Source organism: Saccopteryx leptura, chromosome 13 (genome assembly GCF_036850995.1).
Source record: "Saccopteryx leptura isolate mSacLep1 chromosome 13, mSacLep1_pri_phased_curated, whole genome shotgun sequence".
Classification (NCBI taxonomy): domain Eukaryota; kingdom Metazoa; phylum Chordata; class Mammalia; order Chiroptera; family Emballonuridae; genus Saccopteryx; species Saccopteryx leptura.
In genome coordinates this window covers 26,653,271-26,670,091 of record NC_089515.1, presented here as the reverse complement: position 1 = coordinate 26,670,091, position 16,821 = coordinate 26,653,271, and the positions used below count along the sequence as shown (strand labels likewise).

Here is a 16,821-nt window from a genome sequence, read left to right as displayed (position 1 = left end):
TCTACTGCTCTAGAGAGCTTGCAAAAAGGGAGCCTACCTGTAGTACCCCCTCACTCTCCTCTAATTCTAGATGGTGAGAGCTCTTAATAAACTGATTTTTCCTAAACTTTGCCCACAAATATTTTTCTCTTCTTCTAGATAAGTCTTCAATTCCTGAACAAAGCAGGGATTTCTTCTCAATACTAGCTGTATATAAATGTTCTCTAGGAAAATGGAACTAAACCCAAACTGGCAGCTCTGTAGCAGTCTTTCTTATAACCCAAAGTTAAGATAATCGGTGTAAGTCTGCCTAAAGTCTTTGCTTTTCTTAGTTATTTGATTTCTCATCCTGTGCTATAAGGGACCCCCTATCGTTTTTTACGAGACAGTTTACCCCAGCAAACTGAGTGGGCATGAAGCATTTTTTTTTTTCAGGTATTAGGTGATACCTGTAGAAGAATAGAGATAGGGGAATTTGTTTATTAATTTTTTATTTTTTGAGATGAATTTTCCAGATTATATATAATTGCTTAATTTTTGAGGGTTTTTTGTTTCTTTTTGTTTTTACTCTGTTGAGAATTTGGAGACATGGAGGATCTGTCTATATGCAGAAAGAAATTTGATTTAAGGCAATTTGGTTTTTTGTTTTTTGTGGGGTTTTGGGGTTTTTTTTTGTATTTTTCTGAAGTTGGAAACAGGGAGGCAGTCAGACTCCCGCATGTGCCCGACCCGGGATCTACCTGGCACGCCCATCTGGGGCGTCGCTCTGTCGTAACCAGAGCCACTCTAGCACCTGGGGCAGAGGCCAAGGAGCCATCCCCAGCGCCGGGGCCATCTTTTGCTCCAATGGAGCCTCGGCTGCGGGAGGGGAAGAGAGAGACAGAGAGGAAGGAGAGGGGGAGAGGTGGAGAAGCAGATGGGCGCTTCTCCTGTGTGCCCTGGCCGGGAATCGAACCCGGGACTTCTGCACGCCAGGCCGACGCTCTACCACTGAGCCAACCGGCCAGGGCCTCATTAATCACTCTTAAAATTCATCATTCATTAAAAACTCACTACATAATCAGTATTATCAAAAACCAAATTGCCGCCCTGGCCGGTTGGCTCAGTGGTAGAGCGTCCGCCTGGCGTGCGGAAGTCTCGGTTCGATTCCCGGCCAGGGCACACAGGAGAAGCACCTATCTGCTTCTCCACCCCTCCCCCTCTCCTTCCTCTCTGTCTCTCTCTTCCCCTCCCGCAGCCGAGGCTCCATTGGAGCAAAAGATGGCCCTGGCGCTGGGGATGGCTCCTTGGCCTCTGCGCCAGGTGCTAGAGTGGCTGTGGTCGCGACAGAGCGACGCCCCAGATGGGCAGAGCATCGCCCCCTGGTGGGCGAGCCAGGTGGATCCCGGTCAGGCGCATGCGGGAGTCTGTTTACTGCCTCCCGGTTTCCAGCTTCAGAAAAATACAAAAAAAAAAAGAGTGATTAATGAAACCACATTTTTAAACAATAAGGATTTTTTATTTATTTATTTTTTACAGAGACACAGAGAGGGGTAGATAGGGACAGACAGACAGGAACGGAGAGAGATGAGAAGCATCAATCATTAGTTTTTCGTTGTGACACCTTAGATTGCTTTCTCATATCTGCCTTGACCATGGAGCTACAGCAGACCGAGTAACCCTTGCTCAAGCCAGCAACCTTGGGTCCAAGCTGGTGAGCTTTGCTCAAACCAGATGAGCCCGCGCTCAAGCTGGCGACCTCGGGGTCTCGAACCTGGGTCCTCCGCATCCCAGTTCGACACTCTATTCACTGCGCCACCGCCTGGTCAGGCAACAATAAGGAATTTTTTAAAAAAAACTTAGTTAACTCAAATATATGTGGTTATTAAAAGTGCTTCTAGATGGGATTGCTAACACATCTTGTTTTAGTTGTCTAGGACTTCCATAACAAATGATGAAACCCCAGGTGGCTTAAAGCTAGAAGTTCAAAACTAAGGTTATCAGCCTGGCCACGGTCTCTCTAACAACTCTAAAGAAGGATCCTTCCTTGTCTCTTCTAGCTTCTGGTGTTTACCTACAATCCTTTACCTTCCTTGGCTTATAGATGCATCACTCCAATCACAGTGTCTTCTTCCTATGTGTCTCAATGTCATATTCCCTCAGCATGTATGTCTTCATGTCTAAAATTCCATTTTTATAAAGATACCAGTCATATTGGATTAGGACCCATCCTAATGACATAATTTAAAATTGATTATACCCTGTAAAATATACTATTTTCTAATGACAGTCATATTCTGAAGTTCTGAGAGTTAGGACTTCCACATACCATTTTGGGAGCCACAGTTCAACCTATATCGTAGGCTAAAGACAGGGGTACATGGGAAAGGGTGAGCAAAGACTTGGGAGAAAGACTTGGATTGATTTTTTTCTAATTGAGGAATTAAAAATTGTCTTCCTTCAACTAGTTACCATATATGTGGTTTAAGATAACATAAATTTAGATATAGAATTGTTACATTTCTGGAACCAGGTAGTCTTTGGTGTAAGAAAGAATGTATGTACTTTAGGGGAAGTGCCTTTGGAATCTTTTCCTTGATACAACGAGGCAGGGTTTTTTTATTTTGGGGTTTTGTGGGGTTTTTGTTATTGTTTGGGGGAGTGACACCTTTAATTCTATTTAGGTAGTAGACTTTTAATAGTTTTGGAATGAAAGTAAGCCTTTGTCATTAGCTTTAAAGTTCTTGGAGTGACCAGTATTTATCAGTGAAAAAATAAATGATAATAATTCTTTTTCCTCATTCCATATGTGGTCAGTAATCTCAGTTTAAACTTTTAGAATGTAAACATTTTGTCATGGTGTTCTAGACACTCAAATTGAATAAACTTGACTAAAATAGGAAAATATATTTTCACTAATCTGGCAAAAATTAAATTTTAGCAGGCTCTAAGCAGAATAAATTCCCTGACAAAAGAAAAAGGAACTCTGTGGACTCAGATCTGAAAAGCACAAGAGAATCTATAATGCCAAAAGCAAAAGAATCCTTCCTTGTGAAGCGTCCCGATGGACCACATCAGAAAGAGAAATTTATAAGACACATTGCACTGAAGATACCTGGTGATGTATTGCGCTTGGAAGATATATCCAAGGAATCGAATGATGAAGCTGATTGCTCTTCTCCAGGCTTGGCACCTTCAAATCCTGGCCACCATTCTTGCAGAAATAGTGACCAAGTTCGTGTGGCAAGTACCAAAGAGACTAAGATACAGAAACCCCACTTACCTTTACCTCAGGAAAAGCCTGCAATTAAAAAAGCTAGCAACTTTCAGAAAAATAAAACTGCTAGCTCTGTGGCATCAAAGGAGACAAAACTTCTACCTTTACTTTCCCATGTTCCAAGTGCTGGTTCCTCTCGGGTACCATTAAATAAAAATTGCACTCTTCCAGTTCCTAAAAAAAATAAAGAGCGTTCCTCATCTAAAGAATGTTCTGGGCATTTTACAGAGTCCTCCAAACACAAGGAACACAAAGCAAAGACTAATAAGGCTGATTCTAATGTGTCTTCAGGGAAAATTTCTGGGGGATCTTTGCATTCAGAATATGGCACTTCTACAAAGTCTCCCCCGGCTGCTTTGGAAGTTGTGCCATGTATCCCAAGTCCTACAGCACCTTCAGATAAAGCCCCTTCAGATAAAGAGGGTTCAGGAAATCTCAATGCAGGTAGCAATGCACTGAAAAGAAAACTAAGGGGTGATTTTGATAGTGATGAAGAAAGTTTAGGTTACAACCTAGACAGTGATGAGGAAGAGGAAACATTAAAACCACTGGAAGAAATAATGGCTTTGAACTTCAGTCAGACTCCTGCATCTACAGGAAAGCCTCCTGCTCTTTCCAAGGGGCTTAGCTCTCAGTCATCAGACTATACAGTAAGTATTTCTAGAATATTTATCTTTACTTGAAGAGGGAAAAGTGGATTGAATAATGAAAGAGGGATGGAATGTAAGGACTTACTTTAAAATCTAGTATTTGTTAGGACTCATACATAATTGATCTGAAACTGGTATAGTTTTTGTTTGGTTAATGGGTTTCTTATTTTTAGTCTTATTACTGTAAATCAGTGGTCTCCAAACTTTTTTGATCACACACACTTCTATTAGTAAAAAATTTTTTGAGCATGCACCCCAATATATATGTATACTTATAGATTAATACATGTATTACTAGACTGTACTTTCTAAAGAATATGCAAAAATAAGAAAGTATTTTTTTGTAGAATTTACATAGAAGTTACTATAGACTAAGTTCTACTGGAGTTTCTATAGAAGTTCCATATAAATAGAAGTTCTATTATTTTCTTTCTGCACCCCAATGGATCACCTTGCACACCCCCTGCTTTGGAGACCACTGCTGTAAATGAAGGTAGAGTGTAGAAATGTTGTTAATTGTGGTGTGCAATTTATTTATAAAGTGCTTCATTCTATCTTGGGAATAAGGTGAATTCTAGTATGTCTAAAATATGGTGGGGAAAGTGTTAATGGTCATGGTAACACCTAAAAATTATTTTATTCCACTAAAATAGAATTTAAAAAATAAACACAGGGTAGTGTCATGGAGCCCTTGGGTGTTTGTAGTCAGTTCCTAAGGCTAGCAGGGTTTTATAGTAGTACCTTTCCTAATATAGATGGTAAAATCAAATTGCCTATAGTACAAAATACTATATTTCAAGCATGAAGGTGAAAATTCTCTCTTAAGAAAGGTATCCTCCTGGCTCAGGTTATTGAAATAGAAAATATTCTTTAGTACTCTGAATAACTTAAAACATCCCAAGTTTTCTACTAAGATATGCTATAAAGTATTCCTGAATTTTCTTCTTGTTTTAGGAACATGCTCATAGTGGAACTTACACAAATACTCTAGAGCGTCTAGTGAAGGAAATGGAAGACACACAAAGGTTAGTTAGCATCATGGCCACCTTGCTGAATTGAACATACTGCTTTAGAAATAAGATATTCTTGTTCAGAGGCTGGATCAGAGGCTCTTTAAGTTTTATGTTATGCTGCATTAATTAATAGTAAAAATTTCTTTCTGCTTACCACAACTGGTATCTAATAGCTAAGCTAAACTTATTGATCAAAACCATTAGTAGATTTTTTTATACTTTATATTGTGATAAAATATATATAACAAAATTACTATTTTAATAATTTTTAAATGTACAGTTCACTAGCGTTAAGTACATTTACATTGTTGTGCAAGTATCACCACCATCTAGCCCCAGAACATTTTTTTCATCTTCCCTAACTGAAAGCCCATATCTATTAACCAATAACTCCCCATTCTCCCCTCCCCACCCTTTGCCCTCCCCTCCCCCCTCCCTTTTCTCTCCTTCCCTCCTCTTCCATCCCCTCCGGTCCCCTTCCATCCCCTTCCATTCCCTGGTACAGCTTCATTCTTTCTGTCTCTGTGAAATTAACTATTCTAGATACTTGATGTAAATGGGATTGTAAGTATTTGTCCTTTTATGACCGGTTTATTTTACTTAGCCTGTCTTCAGGATTCATCCATGTTGTAGAATTGTGTCAGCGTTTCCGTCCCTTTTGGGGGGGGGGGGGCTCAATCAAAAGGACTTGGGTCTGCAGAATCATCTTCCTCTTTAAGGCTGACCATATATTGTTCATTCATTAACAGACACTTGAGTTGTTTCTGTTTTTTTATTATCAATATTGCTGCTATGAACATGGGTGTACAAACATATCTTCAACTAGACACTTTCAGTTTGGGGTATATACCCAGAAATGCAATTGCTAGATCATGTGATAATTCTATGCATAATTTTTTGAGGAACTGCGATTCTGTTATACACAGTGGCTGCACCATTTTGCATTTCTACCAGCAGTGCACAGGGTTCCAGTTTCTCCATATCCTTACCAAGCCTTGGTATTTTCTGTTTTGATAATAGCCCTCATAAAGAACATGAAGTGGCCTGACCCGTGGTGGCGCAGTGGATAAAGCGTTGACCTGGAATGCTGAGGTCACCGGTTAAAAACCCTGGGCTTGCCTGGTCAAGGCACATATGGGAGTTGATGCTTCCTGCTCCTCCCCCCTTTCTCTCTCTCTCTCTCTTGCTCTCTCCTCTCTAAAAATGAATAAATAAATAAAATTTAAAAAAAAACATGAAGTGGTATCTTATGGTTTTGACTTGCATTTCACTAATGGTGTTGAGCATCTTTTCATGTCCTTATTGGTATTGGTATAGCTTCTTTGGAGAAGCGTCTATTCAAGATCCTTTGCTCATTTTTTAATCAGGTTGTTGGTGTGCAGTTTGTTGTTGTTTGCATAGGTACAGTTTTTTAAAATGTGTGTATGCCTGCTTAGTCCAAGTTTTGACACCAGCATAACCAGACATATGATTTCTACATCAAGCTGCTCTTCTGAGGAAGAATTTTAGTTATGACTGATACTGTCTGACCATGCACACAGAGAAATCAAAAATTTTGAGGGTCATAATGATCCTAATGAAATTTATGTGACTAGTTGCAACCTGCTTTTGCTAATGAGAGAGGGGAGATATATTTTTTATTAGTTCAAGGAATATCCTTGAAAGAGCCTGGAGAACTTCACTAAAATCTCAGCTGCCTTGAAATTTTATGTGTCTCAAACTTGATAACTAAATAGCTAGATAGGAATTGCAGATACTTACTAAGTCAGAAGTGTTCCCATTTCTGGACATATATTAGAAGAATTGTTTCTATTGTAAATTTCTTTAAATGTTTCGTGAATTTGTGATTTGTGATGTCAAATCTGAAGTTGCTTATTTAAAATTGAACTTTGCACAGACCAAAGGAAGAGATGCTGTGTGATCTGATGATTGACTGTTTCCTGTAGTAATAGAGCAGTACATTTACTGGTCATTTACTGTTGTATTACACTCATCTACTGTGGAGCTAAAATAAGGATCTCAGTTAAAGTAACTTAATCTTGGTGAGTAATATAAGTAAGGAAGGACTTTAGAACTAGACTCTGACTTTGAATCCCAGCTCCTTGCTTTGTGAGCTTGAGTAAGTTAGCTTTTCTAATGTCTGTTTCCTCATGTATAAAATGGGTAATCATAAACTACTACATCACATTGTTGTGAGGGTTAAAAGAAACTTAATATATATTCTTAGTACAGTGCCTGTCACATAGCAAGGGCTGTCAGGATTAGATGTTGTGACAGTAGTGATGATGACAATGATAATGACTACTGGTGTTAGAAAGCCTAATTAACACTATCAGGTTGTTGGTCTACTGGAAGTCAAATGAGCATTAGAGATTAAACATCAAATTAGTAATGTTTATTCCTTGCCATTTTTCCTTCCCCTTTCTCTATATGATTTGGACATCATTCTTGAAGTCCTAGCTATAAAGTAACATTCAAGTCTTTTATGTGATGTAATACAATTCTAATACCATACCGGTAGCTGCGTAAAAGCCTAAGACCAAAAACAGAATTTTTGTGTTTAATGAAAATAGTATATATATATATACTATATGATATATCATGACATATTTGGAAGACATGATTTGACCTATAGTGTAAACAAAGTTTGTCTTAAAACAGTATACTTAATTAGAGTTTTCCTTGGTGCTTTTAGACATAAACTTCAGATTATTTTTATTTTCAGGGCAAACGATTTATTATAACGTTCTTCCAATTCTCAGGCTAGATGAACTGCAGAGGCAACTGCAGGAAGACATAAGACAAGGCCGGGGCATTAAATCCCCCATCAGAACTGGAGACCAAGACAGTACAGATGATGAGGACGGCCTCTTAGAAGAACACAGGTACACCGTTTTTTCATAGTGTATTCCCTATTAAGTTTATGCATTTACGTTTTTTGTTTTTTATAAAATAAATGAGCAATTTATGGTTATTTACTTAGTGGACAATCTATGATGGGTTTCTAATCCATCTTTGATGGATTTGAAAGGCAAATGTTAAGGCCAAGTTACATCATTTGTCTTTTCTCCTGGTTAGTGTCTTTTTACACACATTTTGTGGCTTTGGACTAATAACTAGCAAAAAGTGTAAGGAGCAAAACACATGTTTTCATACTAATCTTTTAATCTGGGATTATTACTAGTCCTTAGAAAAGTTTGCTTTATACCCAACTTTTTTTTTTTTTTGTAACCAACTTTTAAACATAAAATTAGATGCAGTATAACTGTTTGTTACTCAATAACTTTTTTTTTTTAATTTCAGGGAATTTCTAAAGAAATTTTCAATTACAGTTGATCCTATTCCTGATCATCATCCAGGTGAAGAAATATTTAATTTCTTCAATTCTGGAAAAATTTTCAATCAGTATACCTTGGATCTAAGAGACTCTGGTTTTATTGGACAAAGTGCTGTAGAAAAGCTTATTCTTAAGTAAGTAGAAAAATAGACATTTTACTTTTTCACACATAAAAATTACTCTTAAGATTCTGACTGATACAATCTTCTAAAAGGTTAATTTCTGTTAACCTTTCTTAATCCTCTTATTGCTGTTGCCCTTTGTGTTTCATTATTTAATTACAGGAAGCCGTGTGAGATGGTAAGTTGGCACATCACGTGCCTTTATTAATTAGGATTAAGATCAGTATATAACAGGCTTAAAGAAGTACATTTCTTATGTGAAAGATTTCAGAGGTAGGAGGTCCAGGGCTGGTCTTTCACTGTATGATATCTCCACCCTCCTTAGCACTTAGCTGCTTTAGGTGCTACTGGAGCTCCGCCCTTTACATTCAGATTTCTAGAAATCCCACATATCATTTCTACTAATGGTCATTTGGGTAGAACTTAGTCAACATGGTCATACCTCCATAAAAAAAAGGCTGGAGAGTGATTTTATTTCAGACAGCCAATGTGCCCAGCTAAAAATCAGGGTTCAGTTACCAAGAGGAAAGGCAAGGATAGATATTGGGAGACTAGCAGTCTCTCTCACAATGCTTTTCTCTCAGATTACCTCAGAGCTAATTTCGTTCAGTGTATGATATCTCAGACCCAGAGAAATCACATTAATTCTGGTGCTGAGTTTTATGGAAGTACAAACCCAGACTGGCAAATGTAGATAATGTCCTGAGACTTGATAGGCTCCTCTTTATCACACTGCCAGCTAAAGTACATTTGTCCAGTAGATAAATCTAAAGCCAAGCCAACAGATTAGATCAACTTTAGGCCATCAATTGAATTTCTTTTATAAGCAACCCATCCATATTGGGGTAGAATCCACCCAAGAATGGGATTAAGGATGGTTTGCTTGCTCATGTTCCTGATGATGTCAGATGTGGTGTTAGAAGTTTCTTGTCAATAGTGATAATGATTTTATTTTTTCAGATCAGGAAAAACAGATCAGATTTTCTTGACAACACAAGGCTTCCTTACCTCTGCTTATCACTATGTCCAGTGCCCTATACCTGTGTTAAAGTGGCTGTTTCGGGTAAGAGAAATATTTGAGGGTATAGTTGCTTCCTACTGTACTTCCCAGTCAAAAGCAAACTTTTAAAATATAATCTTACTTGAAATTATTAGAGAAAAATCTAATATAGTACATCAAACCCATTTCAGTAGATTAGAATAAGGGAAAAGAATCAGTGTAAAGAGATTTGAAAGAAAATACTGCCCTGGCCAATTGGCTCAGTGGATAGAATGGTGGGCCTGGTATATGGAAGTCCCAGGTTCGATTCCCAGTCAGGGCACACAAAAGAGGCAACCATCTGCTTCTCTCCCCATCCTTTTCCTGCTTGTCTCACTCTTTCCCTCCCATAGCCAGTGGCTTGATTGGTTTGAGCGTGGACCCCCCAGGCACTAAAGATAACTCGGTTATATCAGCCTCAGGCACTAAAAATAACTCGGTTGAGTTAAGCATTGGCCCAGAATGGGTGTTGACAGGTGGATTCTAGTCCGGGTACATGCGGAAGTCTGTCACTATTTCCCCTCCTCTCACTTAAAAAAACAAAACAAAACTAAAATGCAGGAATAGTCAATAATGTTGTACCTGAGACATTTTATCACATTGGTAAATCACTATTATATAGTTGGTTTCAGAAGAGGTCTTCTGATACATACCTGGGGGGTGGGTTACCATTTTTTCCCCCATTTTTATGGGGTCCTGCATACATTTTTATGATTTGACTGTATACTGTTTTCCCACCCATATATTTTATATGCAAATCAAACAGAATGTTTTTCCTCCTCGTTTATATTTATCTCTGCATTCACTTAAAATAATTATCTTAAGTTTTATGTTATCCACATAGTAACTTTATAAATATCAGTGGTATCAGAGAACTAGAACTACAGTGTGTCCGTAAAGTCGTGGTGCAATTTTGACCGGTCACAGGAAAGCAACAAAAGAAGATAGAAATGTGAAATCTGCACCAAATAAAAGGAGAACCCTCCCAGTTTCTGTAGGATGATGTGGCAGCATGTGCACAGATGATGACGTAACACCATGTATACAGCGGAGCAGCCCACGGTCATGCCTTTCAAGATGTGGATGGACGGTACAGAGGAAAGTTCAGTGTGTTCTGTGGCTCGCCAAATTTGAATCCGTGACCAAAGTGCAACGTGAATATCGGCGCGTTTATAACGAAGCGCCACCACATAGGAATAACATTACTCGTTGGGATAAGAAGTTGAAGGAAACGGGCAGTTTGGTGGAGAAACCCCGTTCTGTTAGGCCATCAGTCAGTGACGAGTCTGTAGAGACTATACGGGATAGCTACCTAAGGAGCCCTAAAAAATCTGTGCGTGAGCCCACATCGAACTGCACTGAATAGGTATGAAACTGGGAGAGTTTTCCTTTGATTTGGTGTAGATTTTACATTTCTATCGTCTTTTGTTGCTTTCCTGTGACCGGTCAAAAGTACACCATAACTTTACAGACACACTGTATTATATGAAGTGAGAAGTGGGACAAACATAGATTTTCTATTCTGGGATTTAAAATAGCATTTCAAAGAGTCTTACATATATTTGGCAAGAACTAGATATTCCAGTATAGCCTTTTATTCACTTTTTCATAAAGCTGGCAATCTTGTATTTTTCTGAAGTTGGAAACGGGGAGGTAGTCAGACAGACTCCTGCATGCGCCCTACTGGGATCCACCCGGCATACCCACGGGGGGGGGGGGGGGTGATGCTCTGCCCATCTGGGGCCTTGCTATGCTGTGACCAGAGCCATTCTAGTGCCTGAGGCAGAGGCCATAGAGCCATCCTCAGCGCCTGGGCCAACTTTGCTCAAATGGAGCCTTGGCTGCAGGAGGGGAAGAGAGAGACAGAGAGGAAGGAGAGGGGGAGGGGTAGAGAAGCAGATGGGCGCTTCTCCTGTGTGCCATGGCCAGGAATCGAACCGGACTCCTGCATGCCAGGCCGACGCTCTACCACTGAGCCAACTGGCCAGGGCCAAAGCTGGGATTTTTTTTTTTTTTTTGTATTTTTCTGAAGCTGGAAACGGGGAGAGACAGTCAGACAGACTCCCGCATGCGCCCCACCGGGATCCACCCGGCACGCCCACCAGGGGCGAGGCTCTGCCCACCAGGGGGCATGCTCTGCCCCTTTGGGGCGTCGCTTTGCCGTGACCAGAGCCATTCTAGCGCCTGGGGCAGAGGCCAAGGAGCCATCCCCAGCGCCTGGGCCATCTCCGCTCCAATGGAGCCCTGGCTGCGGGAGGGGAAGAGAGAGACAGAGAGGAAGGAGGGGGGGGTGGAGAAGCAAATGGGCGCCTCTCCCGCGTGCCCTGGCCAAGAATTGAACCTGGGTGCCCTGCACGCCAGGCCGACGCTCTACCGCTGAGCCAACCGGCCAGGGCCAAAGCTGAGAATTTTGAATGCCAGCTATACCAGGCGCTGGAAAGAACAGCAATGAAAAAAAAAAGTGTTTCTGATCTCATGAAACCCACATTCTTGTATAGAGGAGAGAGACAATAAACGTGTGTGTGTACATTTATAGGTATATTATGTCGGGTAGTAAGTGCTATGAAGTAAAGGTAGGCTAAGGTAGATATAGAGACTATCAGGGTGGGAAAGAAAGTTTGCTTTTTAATGTATATATATAAGGTATTTATATAGTTTATATATATATTATATAAGGTATCAATAAGGCCTTACTGATAACATGAGGTCTTAGTAAAGACCTGTAGAAAGTTGATGGAACAAGCTTTGCCACTATGTGGGAGAAGAGCAATCCAGGCAAAGATAACAGATGGTGCAGACTATGGGGCAGGAGCATTTGCTTCCAGGGACTACTTGGACCCAGTAATTTTTTTATTTTATTTTTGTGACAGAGAGAGGGACAGGTAGGGACAGACAGGAAAGGAGAGAGATGAGAAGCATTAGTTCTTCGTTGTGGCACCTTAGTTGTTCATTGATTACTTTCTCATTTGTGCCTTGACTGGGGGGCTATAGCAGACTGAGTGACCCCTTGCTCGAGCCAGCGACCTTGGGCTCAAGCTGGTGATCCTTGCTCAAACCAGATGAGCCTGTGCTCAAGCTGGTGGCCTCGGGGCTTCGAACTGGTTCCTCCGCGTCCTAGTCCTATTCTCTATCCACTGTGCCACTGCCTGGTCAGGCTAGACCCCCATAATTTTTTACTAGCCCTAATTAAGTAAACAGTTGCCTCCTGCCTACCAGTGGTGGCACACTGACCAGTGGATAGAGCATCGACCTGAGATGCTGAGATTTCAGGTTCAAAACCCCGGGGTTGCAGTCTTGATTGTGGGGTCACCAGCTTGATCCCAAAGGTTGCTGGCTTAAGCAAGGGGCACAGACTCGGCTGAAGCCTCCACCCACACCTGTATGAGAAAGCAATCAATGGAAAATTAAAGATGCAACTATAAGTTGAAGCTTCTCATTTCTCTCCTGTTCTGTCTGTCTGTCTCTCTCTCTCTCTCTCTCTCCCCCCCTCTCCCTCTCCCGCATGCTAAAAAAAATAAAAGTTGCCTCACTACAGTTTTCATCTAGTGGTACTAATTTTCTTTTCTATAGCTTCCCAGAATATGCCTCATCTGTCTTTACAGTCCTTCAGTTATTTTTCAACTATCATGACCCTCATCTCTTCCCACACTAAACATTCTTCAATCACTAAATTTCCAGTCTATTTACTTTTTTTTTTTTGAGACACACACACACACACACACAGGAAGGGAGAGAGATGAGAAGAAGCATCAACTCATAGTTGTGGCACTTTTAGTTAATTGATTGATTCTCATTTGTGCCTTGACCTGGGGGCTCCAGCCAAGCCCATGACCCCTTGCTCAAGCCAGCTACCTTGAGCTCAAGCCAGCAACAATGGGATCATATCTGTGATCCTGCGCTTAAGTGGGTGAGCCTGTGCTCTAGAACCAGGGACCTCAAGGTTTTACACCTGGGCTCTCGGCCTCCCAGGTTGATGCTCTGTTCACTGCGCAGCTCTTTAGCTTGTCAGTGTCACTCCTGAAGTGTTTCTTCCCTCCCCATATAAATTGACATATGCTCAGCAAAATTCTTACCTATCTACCGCACCCACATATTTCTGTTTATTACAATTCTGAACTTTATTTGCTCTTATGACAGGGCTTCATTATACTCTTAATTATGTAATATAGCTTCTCTTAAACTTATAAGTAAGACTTTGCATTCATATGTGTTAATTTTCATCTTGATGTGGTCTCATCATTATGGCCTTTCAAATTCTAATGATGACATACAAACATATCTTTGTGTAAGCAGTTTTTATACTCTTCATATTTATTATTTGAAAACCAAACTAATCATTTGTTAAGCTCTTTTTCTGTGTAAGATACTTTGTCATTTCTCATTTCCAATTCCAAATTCATTTTTCATGATGAAGAGGCCAACTTATTAACTATTTTTTATAAACATATTAGAATTTATTTTAATGCTATAGTTCTAATATTTTGTAAATTGTTAACATGTTTTGCATCTTTGTGATCCTAATGTAGTATACCAGAAAAAGAGTTTACTATTTTTTTGTATTTTACCATTTTCAGAGGGAATTCACATTTGATTGTGAGCTGTTCAAGTAAAATGGAAAGGACATTAAAATTAAAAAGGCTGACTCCCAATCTCCAGGGGCTGTTAAATTTTAGAGTTTTCTGGATTGGTCTCTGTATATACATAGAATGCAGTATAACGTAAATAAAATATGTAGGTTTTTTTAATTTTTTCTACTGATTTCCGAGAGGGAGAGAGAGAGGCGTCAACTCGTTGTTCTACTCAGTTGTTCCATTTAATTGTGTACTCATTGATTGCTTCTTGCATGTGCCCTGACTGGGGGTTGAACTCACAACCTCAATGCACAGGGACAATGCTTTATCTACTAAGCCACTGGCCAGGGCCAATATGTGCTGTTTTATAACTTTACCTCAGATAATAAGTTGTCAAGTATTTTTATCTTAGTATAGACATGTTATCATCCTTTTTAATAGCTTTATAGTATTACTTGTAGTGCTATACACTGGCTTCTTTAGTCTTTATTTTTTTCTTTTTGGCAGAGACAGAGAGAGGCAAAGAGAGGGACAGATAGGGACAAACAGGAAGGGAGAGAGATGAGAAGCATCAAGTCTTCATTGTGGCATCTTAGTTGTGCATTGGTAGCTTTCTCATATGTGCCTTGACCGGGAGCCTACAGCAGAGCGAGTGACCCCTTGCTCAAGCCAGCGACCATAAGATTGTGTCTATGACCCTGCCCTCCAGCTAGTGAGCCAGTGCTCAAGCTGGATGAGCCCACGCTCAAGCCGGCGACCTTGGGGTTTGTAACCTGGGTCCTCCGCGTCCCAGTTCAACACTGTATCCACTGCGCCACCACCTGGTCAGGCTTTAATCCAGTCTTGATTGGTAGATATTAGATTGTTTTATATACTTCTTCATACATTAATTATCTCAAGTTGCCCACCTTAGAATTCATGTTATCCAAAATCCATCCTGTGTCCAACATGCCGTTGAATGGTACTGCTCTCTAGTGACAGAGCATTACAGCACAAAGATAGTAAAGATACTTATTCACATGGGATGATTTTGAAATATGATACAAGCTATATGCCTGACAGAAGAAGCTAGAGTTGGGTTATTCTCTCTTACATTTTAGATTTAAATTTATTATAATGATAATCCCTGGCTCCAAAGCAAAAGAGAGATAGAAATAAAATATATTTTTTTAATATGATATTTTTAAAACGTGGGGTTTTTTTGTTTTTTGTTTTTAAGTGATAGGAGAGGAGATAGTGAGACAGATTTCTGCATGAGCCCTGACCAGGATACACCCAGCAACGTGTCTTGGGCCAGTGCTTGAATCAACAGAGCTATTTTTAGTAATGAAGATGAAGTGCTCAGACCAACTGAGCTATCCTCAGTGCCCCAGGCCACGCTGGAACCAATTGAGCCACTGGTTGTGGGAGGGGATGAGGGAGAGAAGGGGAAGAAGGAGGGGGAGGAAAGCAGATGGTCTCTTCTCTTGTGTTCCCTGACCAGAAATTGAACCCAGGATGTCCGTACACTGAGCCAACACTCTTATCTACTGAACCAGCCAGCCAGGGTCTAAAAAACATAAGTTTTTTGTTTTTTAAAGATTTTATTTATTCATTTGAGAGAGGTGAGAGAGAGAGAAGGGAGACATAAGGGCGGAGGAGCAGGAAGCATCAACTCCTATATGTGCCTTGACCAGGAAAGCCCAGGGTTTTGAACCTGTGACCTCAGATTTCCAGGTCAACACTTTATCCACTGCGCCACCACAGGTTAGGCCTAAAAAACATAAGTTTTACCAAATTACACATCGTGGGCATACTACCTCTTTCCTAAGTACACTTGCGAACAATGAGTGTTATCAATATTCTCAATTTTCACCTATGCTGAAGTCAACTAATGATATCGTGTCATTTTTTTTTTTTTTGTATTTCTTTGACTACTGGTGCTATTGAACATCTTTTTAAGAAGTATATTGGTATATTAATTTGCATATTTATATCTTTTAAAATAGTTTTACTAGGTTTTGGGGGGTTTTTTGTTGTTTTTTTTCGCCTGTGAAGTGATCAGTCTAGCAGCCTTTTCCTTTATGGTTTTTGGGTTTCGTGGCATGATATAGGAACTAGAAATTTATTTTTTTATAGTTTCAAATATTATATTTGTCTTCTTTTAAATAAAAACTATAGAAACAAACATGTTAGAATTGAAAAGACCCTGATTTTAGAATCAGAAATTTAATTCCAACTGCTCGTGGATTATATTAGGTAGAGTATTTTAATCTCTCTGAAACTATTTGCTCCTGTGTGTGATGTCTGACCACTTCATAAGGTTATTACAAGTATTAAATGACATGCTCATAAAACACTTATATATCATAAATAGTTAATGCTCATGTTTTCTTTCTTATCTCTTAATACTCTTTTATCTTCTTAGATGATGTCAGTTCATACAGACTGTATTGTGTCCTTGCAGATTTTAAGTACATTGATGGAAATAACAATTAGAAATGGTGAGTATATAATAATATTAGCGGTATGAATTATTGGTTGCTATGGTCTCTTGTGTTGCTAAAAATTAGGATATTTGGGAATATAGAATAAAATTTACTTTTGTAATCTAATCTTTAATAATAAAATGAAATTCCAATGAAAAATGAGTATCTGCATTTTTCTAGTTACACTGAGAAAAGGGGTATAAGATCTTGCAAGTGGCAGCCCTTACCTAATATTTGCCAAGTCATGGCTTACTGTGCTGGGTAAGTAGAAATAGTTGCACGTTATTTAGTCAATTAACTTTAATTGGCTCTTGGTTAGCAACAGTATTAAACTGATTATGCACTAAAGAGATTGAAAGTGTCCACTGCAAAAGTGCAATGGTTGC

At 39.6% G+C, this 16,821-nt stretch overlaps 1 protein-coding gene across 4 annotated transcripts in view; it reads left to right on the top strand.

Moving 5' to 3' along the window:
- The window catches only part of SLF2 (SMC5-SMC6 complex localization factor 2), a 49,789-nt gene that overhangs the window by 9,584 nt on the left and 23,384 nt on the right, over nt 1-16,821 (top strand). For 2 of the 4 annotated variants that reach the window (XR_010747605.1, XM_066354587.1), the window contains exons 5-10: nt 2,900-3,885; nt 4,840-4,910; nt 7,661-7,783; nt 8,202-8,369; nt 9,318-9,420; nt 16,375-16,450. Coding sequence is in view for 3 of the 4 variants with exons in the window: in XM_066354587.1 (XP_066210684.1) it covers nt 2,900-3,885; nt 4,840-4,910; nt 7,661-7,783; nt 8,202-8,369; nt 9,318-9,420; nt 16,375-16,450 (1,527 nt within the window). In the remaining variant the exon portion in view is untranslated. Of the gene's footprint in view, nt 1-2,899; nt 3,886-4,320; nt 4,379-4,839; nt 4,911-7,660; nt 7,784-8,201; nt 8,370-9,317; nt 9,421-16,374; nt 16,451-16,821 lie in introns of those variants that run through there. The other 2 variants (XM_066354588.1, XM_066354589.1) reach the window with 2 other exon arrangements.